The 18017-nt window shown below is 40.9% G+C and overlaps 1 protein-coding gene across 1 annotated transcript in view; it reads right to left on the bottom strand.

The window, feature by feature from the left end:
• Positions 1 to 18017, bottom strand: part of LOC149179194 (uncharacterized) — a 438072-nt gene that overhangs the window by 13497 nt on the left and 406558 nt on the right. Inside the window, exons 17-21 of the mRNA XM_089422378.1 lie at positions 4828 to 4877; positions 1852 to 1886; positions 841 to 902; positions 561 to 722; positions 250 to 338 (exon numbers count right to left, since the gene is read on the bottom strand). Coding sequence (XP_089278504.1) covers positions 250 to 338; positions 561 to 722; positions 841 to 902; positions 1852 to 1886; positions 4828 to 4877 — 398 coding nt within the window. The remainder of the gene's footprint in view (positions 1 to 249; positions 339 to 560; positions 723 to 840; positions 903 to 1851; positions 1887 to 4827; positions 4878 to 18017) is intronic.

Below are 18017 nucleotides of genomic sequence, written 5' to 3'. Positions count from 1 at the left end.
AAATGAAAGGATAACATATGCATTGGTTCTATGATTTCTAAAAAAGATATGCAGAAAACAAAAGGATACAACATGCATTGGTTCAAGGATTTAGAAAAGAAGGTATGTAGAGGTCATAATTCACTTGCCCCTTTTCAAAAGACCATTTTTCCAAAATGATGATTAAGGTGGAAAAATCAACGTGGAAAACATTAGCAAATTGGGCATGTAAAAACAAAAACTAGTACAATTAGGACTCTAGTCAATTACCACCCAGCTTTTCTTCCGTTTCCATGCCATGCACCAATTGGAACTAAATCAAGAGTCTCATGCAAACCTTCCACATAGTCTCGCTTAACCTAAAAAACCAACAGTTGGAGATGTTAGTGTATCTCACTGTCCAAATTTACTGGGATGCTGCATGTAAGTTTGACGCGTATAATACCAGATGCATGGTGTACAAAATAAAATTCTAATGTCTCTTTGGAAGTCCCCTTGTCTAGCAGCACACCACCAATTAATAATCTAAAGCTTGCTCGCATCAGCATCCTGTCAATAAGCTTTACTATAGTGGAACAAACCTTTAGCCAGGAATCAGAGCGCTTTGATGGGGCATACTCAGAACTACCATCAAGAGCTTTGACCATAATTCCCTCACATGAGGATGAAATAGCTCCTGCTAGAAATTCATCAACCTTGTTCACTGTCAATGTAGAACTCGGGTATGCTTCATCAGCTTCAACCTGAATGTGGCCACAACTACTAGATCACTAGGGAAAAAATTAAAATCAACTAATATATATAGTTACTATGTTGGAATCCAAGATCACATTAAACAAATGTAAGCAATGCCTAACTTACAGTTATCTCATTTGCAAAACCTAAGTATCCTGGTTTTGCATTGCAGAATAGTTCCCCTAGACCTGTACAACAGAAACCCTGTCATGGGTTCATTCCACATTTTTGGTATGCACTTTAGTTTTTTAAAAGAAACTGTATTAGAATATAATATAACAAAAAATTTACAAAAAAGGGATAACATGGTAGCCCTTCCTTCAGCCAAAACTTAACTAAAATCAAAATTTGAAAATAAAGAGTGATTATGCTTTGTAAACATTAGGATACAAAAATAAGACCAACAAGTTCCTTCAGGCTTAGGTACCTGGAACTGAACATACAAAACAACAGATTACCCAGGACTTTAAAGAAGAAAATGAAATGGGGTTTCCAGACTAACTTGAAGAGCAGAGTTACAAGACTTTGGTCAGATACCCACTATCAGTCCTTGTACCAACTTTTGTCATCATCCTTGACATATCAAATTAGATAAGATAATTTTATTAATGTCTACAATGATCAAATAATAAGTCAATGCGACTAGAGAAGTGTTTGTTACACATCATATAGTATGAGGGTTGTCCCAGGTTAAAGATCCTACCCAAGCAGGCTGCTTTCTGAGGATTTTTGGCTCTGGAACCAACGTGGTGGTGCTTTGCTGCATACTGGCTTATTGATAATCACCTTTTTGTTTGAGGCTTGCATTTTGAACATCAAGGTATTTTTTGAAGATTCAAATATTATACCTTAATAAAGTAATTTAGGCAATCATTTCAAATTATATATATAGGAAAATATTCAATAGAAAACATATGCTGAGATGAAACATTCCACGACGCAAAATTCAACAACCCACCTGAATGATTTTCACGTTATTATTGTTCCTATGTAAAACTACTTTCCCAACAGAAAAAGCAAGTTCAAACCAGAATATTATAACAGAAAAGGACAACAATACATGTTCCTCACAAAATCCAAAAAAGCAGAAATCATCACTCAGAGGTTAAATCAGATCAAATAAGGAGAGGAGCATACATTTTCGCCTTTCACGGAGAGGAAGTGCAACCAATCTGAAAAAAAGACAACCACTAATCAGTCTTCCTGTTGTAGCTAAATAACTTCATAAAAGAAATAAAATTGGAGTGTGTGGATGATGAAAAACAGTTGCTGCTACTCGCAAGCACAAACATGATGAAGGAAATGCCCAAGGAAACTGTTTAGAATGCATCTATTCCATCCATTTATGCGAAATAAATACCACAGCCTTAATCGTTTTACATCTGCAGACAAACTTTTATTATGATTATTAACAGTGCCTAGACTGTTTAGAAGAGGACCTTTTATGGGTCAACAGTAAGAGATGCGTTAATAATAGATAGTCAGCACAAAAAGGTCTACTAGCCAATAGCATACTCAGAAGTTTGAACACTATAGGTCGAATCCCTCATATGGGATTTTCTGACGAACTACCTTCTGTTATTTATCAAAATCAGATATGGTCAAATTGTCAAGCAAATCCCCAACTCAATCCCTTCCTATGTACTCTTGTCTGTTTGTATCAGAGTTTATCTTATAAATGGTTACAAGTGTCACAAAGAGAAAATAACCACATAACACTAAAAAATAGCAGTTGCCCTACTATGATTCAGATGACAGCATCAGGCTTCACATAAATCCCTTCTCAGCCATTTATACTGACAGAGGTTGTCGCTCTCCTCCTGCGCATACTCATTTTTTCATCTATGATGCTGATATTCAGCTAGGGCCTTGCTCTTATGTCTAGCCCTTGCACATTTTTTTTCTTTATTCTGGCATTACTTAATCTTGTGCTTTCATGTATTTCTCATATATCTGTTAGTTTAAGCTTACTTTATCCTCCAGGTGCTTATCGTGGATTGTATATTTTCTTCAGTCCCATTAACCTATCCTTTGGCAACTCATTTGGCATTAAGATAGCTATTGTATCTTAGCTACCAATGAATTTGTAAAAGACATAGAGAATTGATCCTCTTTGCCTATCAGGACACCTACAACCTCTGCCAAACCAGGGATTCCTTTGGCTGCTCCATTAAAATATAGTTTAATCCAGTCATCCTTAAAAGGATGCCAAGCCACTGGAGAATTTAGATTATAGTTTATATTTTGTACTTAAAAAAAAAAGAATATGGCTCTGCCTATTACATTTTCCAATTTTTCCTATATTATAATTCTTGAGATAAACAATGTAATGTCCTCTCCAAATTGATGGCTAACAGTGGCCAAAATAGCCTATCCGACCCCGTAGGCTATAGTCTTGTTAAAGGGGTAAAAATCCAATTTTTCCTATGTTGGGGCAACATTGGGCAAAAATTGGGTCGGCTGGGGCTAAATTAGGGGTTGCACACACAACCCCTCACATTTTGGAGCCCATGGAAAAATCTATAAATTGAAGAGGGTCGATATCAAAGGAGGCATCATCAAAGGTGGATCAAATCTTCTAATTTCTTGAGCTAGAGCTCTGAGGGATTTAAGACCCCTTCTTTTCTACTAATTTCGGTGGTGAAAGATTCCACCCTAGTTAGTTTTATCTTTCCTTTTTTCTACTTGCTCTGGCAATAGGTAAATTCATCATCCAAGGAACAACAAGGTATCTCAAGGCAAGTTTGTAAGGCTGGATAAATTCCTCAGAAGCTAATTTCTGCACAGATTGTAGTACTAGTGGTCAGATCTCTGTGGAAACTCATCTGAAGAAGGCTGCACCTTCCGTGTTTGATAAAAGTGAGGTATGCCTGAGCTAGACGGAGTTTACTGTGGCCAAATTATAGGGTTGTACAGTGAACTTCCTGAGGTCGAATCATCGTAAGTTCAGACCAACTCGGCCCCCAATCATAAGTGAACTCAACATCATTCAAGGAACCAACTCGGCCCCCAGTATTTGTTGACTTAACTGCCAAATCCGTGGGCAATTATGGAAGAGAACTCAGCCCTCCTCTAGCTGGCAGTCAACTTGGCCTAGTGGGAAGCCACTTGTCTCCTCAACTCATGCGCCTTACTTGGCCTCCAAATCATCATTTAACTAAGCCTTTGATGACTTGTCACTTTAGTCAACTAAAAACATGTTTCTGGGCTGTCCCCAGTTATTTAATTTTGAATTTTCTTGTCTTTTTCCTCACTTTTCGAGTAAAAGTGATTTTTGTTGAGGAAAAATCAATTTTTTGTACCCCAAAGTGGGTACTAAGATAATGTTGGTACTCTGAGTATGAATTTTGAGAACTCACATGCCATACAAAATTTCCTAGTGCCACTTTTTATTCGCTACAAACAATTTCATTAAAATTACGATCCTGCGGGAAAATTTTAATTTTTAAAAAATCCTAGAAAAACTTAATGCAATTTCGTAAGACTCTGGATAATGCCTAGCATGGTAATATACATTGACCCTAGATTCAGAAAAACACACTCAATGACCATTTATTACGCCGCACTCCAGCTTTGGAGGTTATAATTGAAAAAACTCAAATAATTATTTATTGCTAAAAGCGAAAATAATTAATTAAGTGAAAAAAACACTCTAGAGCAACTTCCTTAGTAACCAGGTCCCAAGGGTCTAAGTCTGTTACACAAGTTCATCATGCTAGTGTCATTTTATACAATATTCCCGTGGGGATACAGAATTTGAATTGAACAAAAAGGACAGAAAATAGAAGGATCGAGAGAAGGGGCAAAATTTTCCCTGTTGGACTTCTGAACTATGAAAATTTGATCAGTGCCTTGTACATTGCACCATGGGGTCATCAATGATCATTTCTGTTAGGTAAAACTTAGCAGATAACACTTCCAAACAAAACATATCATGCATTCAACTATCTGTTTGAATCAGACCAATTACAAAAGATAAAACTATAATAAACAGAGTGGGCTGAAGAAACTGAAACACACGAAATAAAAATCTGAAGTACATAGCAGAAATACACGAGTATTTTGAGATAATGTTCTAAATCACAAGTTTGGAGAAATGTCTTAGAGAATTACTGTTCCCCATTCGCAAACATGAGATCGAAGATGAAGATGCAAACATCGACCTGTAAAAAAAATAACGATAATGAGTTCAACCTACATGAGTTCAGATATACAATTATTTAAAATAAAATAGACACACAAAATTTTAAGAAGACATCTAGACCTTGTGAATACATTCATTTATCAAGCTCTCTTGAAATAAGAAAGTGCAGATTAACATATATGAACTAAAAGGACAAAGTGCCTCAAAATCAGCATTTCTTTCATTTTAAATCTTTTAAATCTCACCCAACATTCATGTAGTTTCTGAACTCTAGATTGCAAGCTCTAAGTTATCTTTTCAATCTACCATGATTACAAATTCAACAGGAAACATAATACGGTTTCCTGAAAATAGTAATTACTACAAATCACTGGTTCCTTGAAATATAAGCCAGAGATGGAACAACCAGTGAAGAGATGAGAAACCTTTCACAGTAGATGAAGCACCAACTTACTCAAGGAGCAACGTGTTTGCTTTCTAAATTTCTAACGTATGCTAATTTCACATGCAAATAATTACACCTTTGAAAAAATCATCACCTGGCTTATTTATAAAGGACAACGTGCATTTACTGTTGAGTTAATACTTACATAGGGCAGCTGCTACATTTCATACAAGTCACTCTGTTATTTAGCAGTATGACCTACTAGTAGCAGTAGTATGACTTGCTATTAACCAACAACACAACTTGCTATTTAGAGAGTGCCGGGGGTGTCATTTAATGTGTAATAAAGCTGTCGTCAGATACACTGTTCAATTGTTTCAATGTACAATATAGTCATTATTTAATGAACAGTAGGTCATCTATTAAAGAGTAATATGGAATTAACTTTAGAACATGTTCAAAAAATCCAGTCCTTTTATCTGATAATAGCAAAGATCATGAAATCATTGGTTCCTAAATGGTGCAAGAATTCATCCCCGATCAACTACTGTTCAGCTATATTATAAGTATCGCACTTATGAATTCTCGATCAGTGTTGCACATCTCTTGCATTTATAATTGCATGTAGAAGGCCCCTTTTCTGCCTGATGTGTAGAAATTTCAACTCTAAGGAAATTAATGCAAATCTAAAGTTTCATCTCTCAATAGAAGCTTCCTGGATCTAATCCCTGAAAGCTCAAGAAAAAACTAGTGTACTTCAATGTCAACAAGTTATAGCCCTTATGCACACCTTGCAATACATATAGCAAATCTGAGATAACTTTATTACAGCAGAATTTACAACAGTAAATGTGCTCCACTTACCTTCAAGATATATTAAATCACTCCACAATTTTAGCCCTCTGTTATTTCAATTCAGCATGTACAACGAGTGCTGGAAATTACCCAATCAAAAAGAGAATGCAGGCTGAAAATAAAATCTGCAAGTACAATATCATTTGACAGTTGAAACACTTCACTTAAATATAAGACATGAATTACATGTACACAAGCTGGTATAATTTCAAGCTCTCCAAAACCTATCAAGGAAAAACAAAGAAAGTGTTAACCACCAACTCCTCCTTGCTAGGAATCACTTAAAAAAACCTGGTCACTCAACCAAGAAACCTCAACAACTTAGCATCATCACCAGCAAGTTCTCCTTGGCTCACTCAAACAAAGCACTCCTCTCTCTTCTCCTCCTCAACAAGCATAACAAGTAGCACCAAGGCTTCCAAAACCCTAGTCTTATCTCATTAGAGTTGATGACAGAACTTAGCTTCTTTGCCTCCTTGTGTGAAACCCTAATGATAAAATATTCCTTGAAGTTCTTCAAGAACAATAGTGCACTGAGAGAGAGAAATAATATAAAGAGTACATGAGAGAGGACGTATTGTGGTCCATTCCTCACAACTCTAATACAAGTGATGAATGAATCCACAAGATCAAGTATCATCTCTCTCTCTCTCTCTCTCTCTCTCTCTCTTACATCTCCTAGCATTTCCTCATGAACCCTGATCTCTTGCTCCCTACAATACATCTCTCTAAACTACAAAGAGTGAGTACAATGATGATCACTATGTAAAACCACAGTATTCTTACTCTGTTTATATGAGAGGTAAGGGAGGTAAAAAATACAGTAGTGGACATTGTCTACAAAAAGCAACCTATCTACAAGATGATAGGCCCACGTGTGAAGTGTTGCCTCTACAAATAACACAAATCCAGCTCCAAAGTGAAGATGTCCAAAAACAAGGCTCCAAGGCATCAATTCTCATCAAGAAGGTACAACACTCCACCTCCACATGCCTCCAAAGCTCCAATGATCCTCCTAACCCACATGTTTCTCCAAATCCACCCCACCTACATGATAACCACCTCAAACCAAGCATCCTCGAGTCAAGCACAAGCCTCCATGTAAGCAATCAACTTTTCCCATGCCATTAAGCTCAACGCTCTCCTCCAAGAGTTCCAACACTCCCCATCCAAAGCATGCCATCCTCCCAAGCAAGCAACCAACCTCCAAGTGGCCATCATCAAGAAGTCACCAAGCTCCTTGGGTCTCCAACAATTCAAAGAAGAGAGCCACATAAGCATCAAGATGAGGTTTCCCAATAAATGACCAAGTCACCTCATGTGTATCTCCAACATACCATCTAAGGGTCATCCATATACCATGCACCTCACATCACACGAAGCACCCGAAGCATGTTGTAAACACCTTGGGAGTAACCACTAAAGCTAACATGAGATAAAGACACCCGTCATTTTTAGGTGCCCCCCTATACTATGAGATCAAAGGATTCTATCACCGCCTATATTAGGATTCATGAGGCTCCCTCTGCACCATCTTTAGGTACCATGACTAGTGATGCTTAGCCCTCTTCATAAAGGTGCTCCAAACAATAGAAGGGTGAGATCTTCTTTTCATAGCCTCCCCCTCCGAGGGATTGACGAATACCATCGAGAGTAGTTCGACAATGTTAAAATATAAATCAATTCACATGTCCTTAGAGCACTAGAGGGACTGACTACAGATAATTTTAGCACGGGGTGCCCTCAACCCATCAGATTACCTCCCAATTCCATAGGATTGACCAGAGATCTATTCAAAACTTCTTTCCTTCAACCTCAGATGCTCAGAGTATCCCTTGATCCTACATCACTTGACGGTCATGCATCTAGACCCATCTTTGATTCCATGCGGCTTCAACAACGAGCCAACGCCTAGTTCACTTCCCTCACATCAGTGATTAGACTCAAGAACCACTGACATCTTTAGCTCAAATGCTAGATCTTCCTATCCCATCATTCTTTCTGTTATCGCTCCTAAAGACAACCCCCGGGTTGGAAAAAAGGGTCAATGCCCAGGACATCTTAGAGTCTCTTGAAGATGAATCATTGCCGCCCAAGAGTTAAATATAAAATGATTGAAATCTAGATCAATAATTGTACTCAGAGACCAACCGCATTACATACATTGACAACATTTCCTTCCAAAGAATGAAAGTTAGGCCATGGTGGCCTACACACATATAGTAAAGCTTCTTTAGTTGTTGTGGTATAGGTGAGGGAAAAGACAAAAGAAAGAAATCTGGTGCAGAGGGCTAGAGGTAGAATCATGTGCACTAAACTAGAGCAGAATAATGTATAAACAAAGGAAATGAAATTAGAAACCATGGAGCGCATTTTAAGGCTTTCAATCTAACATCTACAGGAACCATTTGCCATAACATGACATAGATAAATATGTCATACAAGATTGAGTTCCAACAGCTACAATTACACGATTTCTAAGAGGAAAGAAACACACATAAAAATGGTAAACAAAGACAGAAACACATACTCCACATATCAGTGCCTGGAATAACCAGAAGCTTCTTCCTTAATCATTTAGAACAACATACATGTCATAACACCTCAGAAATTGCAAAACTTGCAAAATATTGCATCCTCTTAGCACGAAAATCGAACCACTACAAATGAGTTCCTCTTCCCTTTCATAGTGAGAGTCCTAACAAAAACAGTTACAAAAATATCTTGTAGCGCGACAACTGTCTCAACTAATTAGTTGTGCTAGCGTGCCATAGCCTTAACTGTTCTAATTATTACATAACAACTTGATTCTTTCTTGAAAATAAAATATTTACAAAATTGCCAAAATGGCAGAGATATATCAAGCTTCCAAATCAGAAAAGATATTCAATGTTGGCTCACTTGATTCTTAGAAGTGGACCCGTGCTCCACTACCCATCTTTACCATGATTTTTGAATGTTAAGAAGTATCTCCAACTTTGGAGGGGAATGAGGCCTGATTTGTGTCTGCTGCTGAAGATAGCCTCTCGCAATGGTGGCAGCATCTGAGTGGAGATGTTGGTAAGTGTTTTGATTTCCCCTTGGCTTTCTTCATTTCTTCCTAACAAGGGTGGTGGAGGCTTTCTTGATAAGTGGAGGGAACTAAAAACTGTGAGTGCATGGAGGTCTTCACTCTAGTTGGTAATCAATTGGAGGTGGCAGCAAATAGATGGACTTGACATAGACCATTTTTAAATAGATGACTTCAAATTGCAACCACAATGTGCGAGGGTGCAACAATCGCTTCGCAGGGATTTTAGGCAGAAAAAGGAAGAGATAGCGTGGGGGTAAGACATGTGGTGGAGTAGGATTGAGTGGAGAGCGATGTATCAAACAGTCCTGCGCTCGATTGCCACGCTTGCTTGATAGTGGTCCATGTTGCTGATGTGGTTTTCGCATTGGCCTAATAGTTGGCGAGCCCATTTTATCTCCTCCGGCGAGGTGCCTGTGTCAGACTCAGAGGCTAGGCGCGACCCCCCAGAATTAATCACAATCGTTGATTTGCACTATCCACTTTTTTAACTCTGACTTTCTAGGGGCAAGTACCGGCTTAACTGTTGTGCTTGTTTACCCGCCAGATCTTCTCCCGAGTGAGGCAACTTCAGGATGGACAATGATCTGCTCCCCTAATGGTTGTTACTTTATCATTTGTATTCGAAAAGTGGGGAAAGGCCCACTGCCACTTGGCGGCTCCTCCGTGTTGAAAATGGCATTCCTTAGGACTTCTTCACCACTGAGTTGGAACCCGAATGCCCTGGTGCTCTGTCCCCCTTGTCCCTAGACGTCCGAATCCCGTTCAAATATAATTTGAAACTATTACAGGGTTCCAACCCTCCGGGGTATGCTGCCAGGATGACATCACATTAACATTAACCAAGCCACGTGTTGACCTGTGATTGGTCCAAGTGTCATCCATATATGGGCCATTGTACTTGAAAACTTGAAAACTTCCTGCCACATGTCCACCTCTCGATAGGTGGTTGTTGACGTCTCCTTTGCCCAATGACATGTTGTCACCTGTCTGGTCAGAGGAGAGAGAGAAGGGTCCTTGGACCTCAGTCGTGCGAGGAATTTCTTTGTAAATGGTTCAATATCGACACCATCGAAAATTCATTTAACCAAAGATTACGGAGTTCCGAGGTCTAGGCCTCCAATTTTTGTTACGGGGTTCCGTCAGTAGACAACCTTGGCTTCGACAGTTGACAGATCCCTATTCCTTGGTCCTCAGAGCCTTTTGAAATTGATTTTCCGATGAGTTACGGGATTTTGGGGTCTCTAGGATTTTGACTCTTACAAGCACAAATTTCACTGCCCCTATCTTTTGATCTAGGAGGCCATTTTTAAACTTCTTTATACTGTTGGAAATCTCTTCCTGAGCACTTTCTGATTGAATGGGTCTAATATGGTCTTTGAGCTCATCTGCCACTCTGAAAATGGCTCCAAACTCTGCTACGCTTTGCACCTCAACCCCTTTGCTACATGAAGAATAAGAGGAAAGAAGAGGAGGGTACAACATCGGCTCCAATTGGGGACAATGTCTTGCTGGCAAGGCACTGAGAACCTGTAGAGTAGTAGCCTTGTTGGGCATGGAGTCAAAAACATATAAAAGCTAAAAATAAAACAAACACTTCGGTATTTACCAGTGAAGCATGACCAGCATAAGACCCGCGAGTACCTGCGGGTCTTCACAGGTTCAATACTGGGTCGGGTCACCTGCATAAAACTCGTGGTTAAGACCCGGACTCGGCAGGTTTATTATCATAGAACCTGTGTACCCGTATAGGACCCGCGGGTACACTATACGACCCGTATCGGACCCATCAAACCTCAAAAGGCACAAAATCTTCAGATTTTTTCTTTTTTTTTTCTCTTTTGGAAACGAGGTGGAGGGAAAGGGAATTTGGAGGGACGAAAATGCTTTATAAGCACCTCTCTCCCTTCCATTTGTCATTCACTTATCATTTGAGTGTTTGGCTAATTTGTATGTGTTGAGTGACTCCATTGCACAATGAAGGAACTCTTGGAGGAGGCTTCATCAGATCAAACTTAGCTTCAGGTAGGCTTCATGAACCTTGTTTGAATGTTTTCCATGTAATTTGTTTTGTATTCAATTTTGTTTTTAATTTTTTTTTATGTTTTTAATTTTTTTTTCTTAAATTTAATGTCTGGGGCCACTTTTAGCTGAGTTTCTCATCCACACAGCAGCCCTGTGTGGCTACTAAACACATATTCAATACATATTCCCCCATGGTTACGTTGATATTATGACACTTTCTAGAGCAATTTATAGTTCCTCCATTTGCAACCATCACTTGACATTCTGGTGCTAGATATAGAAAGCAATTCAATTCCTTGGCTATCTTACAATGAATAAAATTATGGGTACTACCTGAATCAATCAGCGCTATTACCTTTTTCTTCTTGATATATCGTTCTATCTTGAGAGTTTGATGACTGGTAATTTCTACCAATGTAATACAAGATATGGTCGGATTCATTTCTTCTTTCTTTGGAGTAGGTTCTTGGTGTATATCCTCATCTTTTGATATTTCTTGTTCCTTTTCTTCCTCCTCTTCACAATCTATGTAAAATAATTTATTCTCAGCGCAATTATGACATTTAGTGTATTTGCTATTGTTAGGTTTTGGTAGCATTAGAAGTGCTCTAGCCATGAAAATTGGTGAATAGGCTAAGGCACATGAGTTCTAAAGAACCCATAAACCGTTTGATGAAATTCCACCCGGATTGTATGTTAGTTAAAATAATTAATATCTTTAATGGAGTTCCTAAGTCTAAAACTAGAGAAATTAAAATATTAATGGGTATTAATCAAAATATGGGTGAGAATGATCTAGAAGGCAGATCAAGTCATGTTTTAATCTTAGCTGTTGATCAGAGACTTAATCTCGACCGTTGATGACTCAACAGGAAAAGTATAAAATGGAGGCTTAGGGTTCATTTGGAAACAGAGAGAGAGAGAGAGAGAGAGAGAGAGAGAGAATTGATCTAGAGTTCGATTTCTGGAGCTAGGAAGCTAAGAAATTTGAACTAAGTGATCATTCAACAGCAGAGAGGTAGTGAGAATCCGGGAGGACTTTTTGGACAATACTGACAGAGAGGCTGAGAGAGCTTGCAGAGAGGCAGCACAGTAGCTGGGAGAGCTGACGCTGGGCCAGTCTGGACCCATGCAGAGCTACAAGGTCCAGTGCAGAACAGAAAAGTTGTCCGCCACACAGAATCCAGAACTACAGGGAACAACCAGAACTGTCGAGAACTATCGGAACTGTCGGGATAGCTAACGCAGAGGGCAAAAGAGGTGACACAGGGCTGACGCAAAGCCTGAAAGGCTGACGCAGAGCCTGAAAGGCTGACGCAGGACCAACTTAGAAATAGCTGGGGTTAGCCAATCTTATGTCGAATCAGCCGAAATTCTATCGGGTGAAGTGAGGTAAAACTCACTCATATTTTCCGCCAATATTTTCTTTGTAAAGGATTGCTAGATGAGCATCCTAGATTTGTATTCAGATATTTCTCCTGCATAATAATAAACCCTCAGAACTGTTGCACCAGTTTTCCCGCATTGGGTTTTTCTAGGGACTATTGTGTCCAAAAATAAGTGTGTCCTATGTATCTTGTTCTTTGCTCTGTTTTCTGTTTCATGAGATCAAATATTTAATTAGTGTAGGTTGCAGAAGTAATTTTCTTTAGTATTCAGAAGAATAACTTGATGAATGTGATTTAAAAATCAAGTAGGTGAAGAAGATTCAGATTTGTAAAAGTAGGGGTTCCTTCAATGTAGGAATTTTCACACGGTATTAGAAGAAGAGCAGATTCAGTGTTGAGTAGTGAGGCTGAAAGCTGCACTTGGCAGCAATTCGAATCCCCTTGAAGGGATTGCGCAGTCCTTGCCGAGAAGCAAATTCGAGGAAATCTCTCTCTCAGTGAAATGACAGAGAGGTACGATTCCCAGTTTGTGAGTTTGCAAAGGTAGAGGTGTAGAAATTTCTGTTTTCCCACCCCGGTTTTCAGTTTCTCCTTATTTCTCCCATATAGTTAAATGCCCTTTCCCATAACCATACATTTAACAAGCTGGAAAAACTAAATTTGCTGAAAACACAAATTCTGGAAATTTTACAGAATGCTGGAAATTGCAGAAATAAAAATCAACAGTAATAAATAGCCATTAAAACACATTTAAACACTGAGATTTTTGGTCAATGTGACCCTGGAAAAACCCCCTACAACTCTTCGGGAAAACCAGTTTGAAGGCTCTTCTTTATTTCTGAAAATTGCCTTTTTCACAGTGAGAAATATTCAGCAAAAAATCAGCGAGCAAATTTACAACTTATCTCTTTTCCCATGCCTCACAGCAAACTGGAAATTACAGCAAACAGGACAGCAATAAATGTTGTACGACCTCCTCGATTTTTGTGCCCACTTTCAGCATTAAATGCTGCTGTACGGCCAACATTAAATGCGTTGTACGGACTGCAATAAATGCACTGTACGACCCTCGTTTTGCGTGCAAAAAAATCAGCAAACTGGTCCTCGATTTTTGTGCAAACCACTCCTCGAAAATCGTGCCAAAATCTTCCTTTCACTGTGTGCTAAATCAGCTGTACAAATCTGCTCAACTGCTGCCTTGGAATGTGTGCCAAGCTGTTGTCTCCTTCTCCTCCCTGCTCAGAAATCTCTCTTGCTCTCTTGCTCTCCTTCTCCCAATCTGCTCATGAAAGAATGAATGACCTTTTCCTCCTTTCATCTAACCCCAAGTGACTTTTGGGTGATCCCTAAATCCAATGGCTAAAATAGATTGAAATCTAAAGCTGAGATTAAATGCTCATTTAAATCTCACTTTTTATTTTTTAATTCACCCCACTTTAATAAAGACCCACTTAGTCATTTATTTCCAAAGTCACTTTTCCTTTCTAATTTTTCATTGAATTTATAAAAGTCACTTTAAAATTAGACTTAGTAACTTTATCACTTAAAGTCACTTTTAAATTAGATTTAACTTTATAAAAATTATAAAGTTACTTTAGGAGAAAAATTAAATTCTTTTGGACACTTTTCCCTAGGCCAAAGACCAAAGCCTAAGGGAACCACCTGTCCTTCGATACCAAATTTCAAAACTCCCTCTTACCGAGGAAGGTGTTCCTCACCACACCTATCTTGTCTCTGAAGTAGACATGCTTGCCCCGTGGTAAGGCTTTGGTAAGAATATCTGCAACCTGCTCATCAATGGAAATATACTCAAGCTTCACAGCTCCCTTCTGAACATAGTCTCTGATGAAATGATATCTGATCCCGATATGCTTTGACCTGTCATGAAAAACTGGATTCTCCGTGAGTTTAATGCAACTTTGATTATCACAGTAAATCACTGAAGGTCTCAACGGCTGACCAAATAAGCCAAACAACATCTTGCGAAGCCAGATAGCCTCACAACTAGCTAGACTGGCTGCCATATACTCTGCTTCCGCTGAACTCAGTGCTACTGACTGCTGCTTCCGGCTGAACCATGACACTACTGCTGAACCCAACCCAAAATAGCACCCTGAAGTGCTCTTCCTATCAGAAGCACAACCTGCCCAATCAGAATCAGTGTATCCTGCCAACTCACTCCATCTCCCTGCCTGTAGTCCAGACCATAATCCACTGTCCCCTGCAAGTACCGCAAAATGTGTTTTGCAGCCACCCAGTGAACCTTCCTAGGCTCACACATAAACTGACTCATCGTGTTGACTGCAAAACAGATATCTGGTCTAGTGTTGACCAAATACATCAAGGAACCAATCAGCTGCCTGTACAATGTGGGATCCACCAACTCGGAATCCGAAGCATGAAGCTTCTTCCAGTTGGTGATCATCGGTGTCGACATGGGTCTACAATCCTCCATGTGGAATCTGCTAAGGATGTCCACAATATACTTCCCCTGCCCCAGGAAGAAATGCCCCTCCTCCTGCCACACCTCCAAGCCCAAAAAGTAATGCATCAAGCTGATGTCCTTCATCTCAAACTCTGTCGCAAGATCTCTCTTGCAATGCTCTATGACTCTCTCTGCACCTGTAATGACCAAGTTATCCACATACAGCACCAGAATGAGAGGCTCCTCACCTATCACAATAAAGTAAAGGTTCGGATTTGCCTCTCTTTGTGAAACCCATCCCCTACAAATATGTATCTATCCTGGAGTACCAAGCTCTGGGAGCTTGCTTCAGGCCATAAAGGGCCTTCTTCAGTCTGCACACATGGGACTCCTTCCCATGCACCTCAAAGCCCTGTGGCTGTTCAATGTACACCTCCTCCTGTATGAAGCCATTGAGAAATGCGTTCTTCACATCCATCTGGTGGATCTTCCAACCCATCTATGCTGCTATCGATATAATGGAGCGGATCGAAGTATATCGAGCCACGGGAGCGAAGGTCTCCTCATAATCAACTCCCTCTACCTCGGAGAACCCTCTAGCCACAAACCTCGCTTTGAATTTCTCAATGTTGCCATTTGCAGCATGCTTTACCTTGTAAAGCCATCTGGAAGTAACCACGGATTTGCCCTCAGGCCTCGGCACCACCTCCCAAACATCATTCTTCATGATAGAAGAATACTCCTCCTGCATGGCCTCTCTCCAGACCTGCTGGCTAGCTGCCTCCTCATAGCTAGAAGGCTCAGAGTCAAGGATGCTGGTAACCATCGCCATATAGGTACGGAACCTCTCAGGTGGTCTACTCTCTCTGACCGGCCTCTTTGGCTCAGCAACAGATGTGGCATCTCTCAAGGTGTCCTGAAGCCACTTGGGCTTTCTCTTCCCTGAGCATGCTTCTCCCATAGGAGAATGAAACTCCTCCTCCTCATCACCATCAGTAGCCTGAACTCCTGACTGTCTGTCTGCTGTCCTCTTGCCTGCACCTGAACCTGTAGAAGCTGAGGTACTGTGTGAACTGTCCATCAGTGGACTCCCTAGTGAACTGCTCTGCATGCTGCCCGGAGCACCACCCCTCTGGTTCGGTGAGCCACTGCTCACTGACGGACCTGAAATCCTCATAGATGTACCTCCTGATCCTCCTGATCCCTGCCCACTGGATCCCTGCAACTGACTCAACTGCTGCTGAGGGTCTGGCTGATCCAGATACTCTAACTCCCGTGACCTCCTAAAGGCCCTGTCCTCCTCGAACTTCACATCCCGTCTGACAACAACTCTCCTCTGTGCAGGAATGTAAATCCAAAAGGCCTTTGAGGTCTCACTGTAGCCCACAAAGATACCCTTCTCTGCGGTGGGCTCTAGTTTGGGCCTCTTCTCCTTGGGTATATAGGAGTATGTAATGCATCCAAAGATATGAAGATGATCAATATCAGGCTTCTTCCCAGAGAAAGCCTCCTCCGGAGTCATGTGCCCCAAGGCACGATGCGGACTCCTGTTCTGCAAGTAAACAGCTGTGTTGCAGGCCTCTGCCCACAAGAACAATGGCAACACCTGATCATGTAACATGGCTTTGGCAGCCCCTATGATGGATCTGTTCTTCCTCTCCGCAACCCCATTCTCTTGGGGGTTGTAAGGAACAGTGAACTCCCTCCTAATGCTTGCCTCCACACAATAGTCAACAAACTCTCCAAGGGTGTACTCTCCTCCATTGTCCAACCTCAGGGACTTTATCTTTCGACCTGTCTGTGTCTCCACAAGAGCTCTGAACTCCTGAAACCGCTTGAAGACCTCCCTCTTGGTCTTCAAAAAATAAATCTAGGTCCTCCTGGAGTGATCATCAATGAATAAAACATAGTACTCATATCCACTCAAGGAAACATGAGACCGCTCACATCGGAATGAATCAAATCAAGTATCCCAGTCGCTCTGCTGTCACTGCTGCGAAAAGGGGATTTGGCAAACTTGCCCATCGCACAACCTCTGCAAGTATCAAAGTGATCAGTACTGAAATCTGGCACACCTGTAGTGATCTCCCGCAATGTCCTCAAGGCTCCATGATACATATGTCCCATCCTGCGGTGCCAAATCTCACACAGCTCAGAACTGCTAGCTCTGCTGTCGGTACTACTGCTCAATGCCAAAACGGGCTGGAATGCAAACTTGTACACCTTTGCATGGCATACACCTATCACTCTAGCTGAATCAGTTGGAGTGCCCCTGGGATACATCAACACCTGTCCTCCCCCGAACAGTACCTCATATCCTCTGTCCTCCAAAGCTGAGACGGATATGAGGTTCTTCCTCATCCCTGGCACATAAAGAACATCTGACACTTTCAAGGGAGGTTTGGACTCCCTCTGAAATGTCAGTGTCCCCACCCGACTACTCTAACAACTCTGTCATCATCGAGTACTACCTCTATATCAGTGCCACTCTCTGAAAGCTCTGAGAAGTACTCACAGACTCCTGTCATGTGACGTGAAGCCCCACTGTCCACATACCAGATATCTGAAGATGCTCCGCTAATCGAGGGAAACGCATGCTCCCTCTGAACCTGTGTGGCAGGTGATCCTGCACTAGAGGACTCACACATAGTGAACGCAAACTCCCGATCAAAACGACCTGCAAAGTCTTCAATCTCTGCTGAAGCTGCCACGTCCTGGTTCTTCCCCTTCTTCTTCTTCTTCTCCGGACACACAACTGCACAGTGTCCCATCTTTTGACAATTCCAACACTTCACCTTGGAATAGTCCTTCTGTGTGTTCCCCTGTTTACCTTTACCTTTGCCTTTGCCCCCACCACTGCTTGTGGAAGCCTGCTTCTTCCCTTTGCCTTTCTTGCCTCCTGCCACCAGTGCTACATCATCATCCTGCTCAACTGCCTTGGCTTCCCCAAGCTGACCTTTCTTGATCTCTGTCTGAATGCAATCATCCCAAAACCTCTCCCATGTGGGAAG

Source organism: Pinus tabuliformis, chromosome 4_1 (genome assembly GCF_031772625.1).
Source record: "Pinus tabuliformis cultivar Carrire ecotype Pingquan chromosome 4_1, CPIR1, whole genome shotgun sequence".
NCBI classification, from domain to species: Eukaryota; Viridiplantae; Streptophyta; class Pinopsida; order Pinales; family Pinaceae; genus Pinus; species Pinus tabuliformis.
This window is presented reverse-complemented; position numbering and strand designations above follow the sequence as displayed.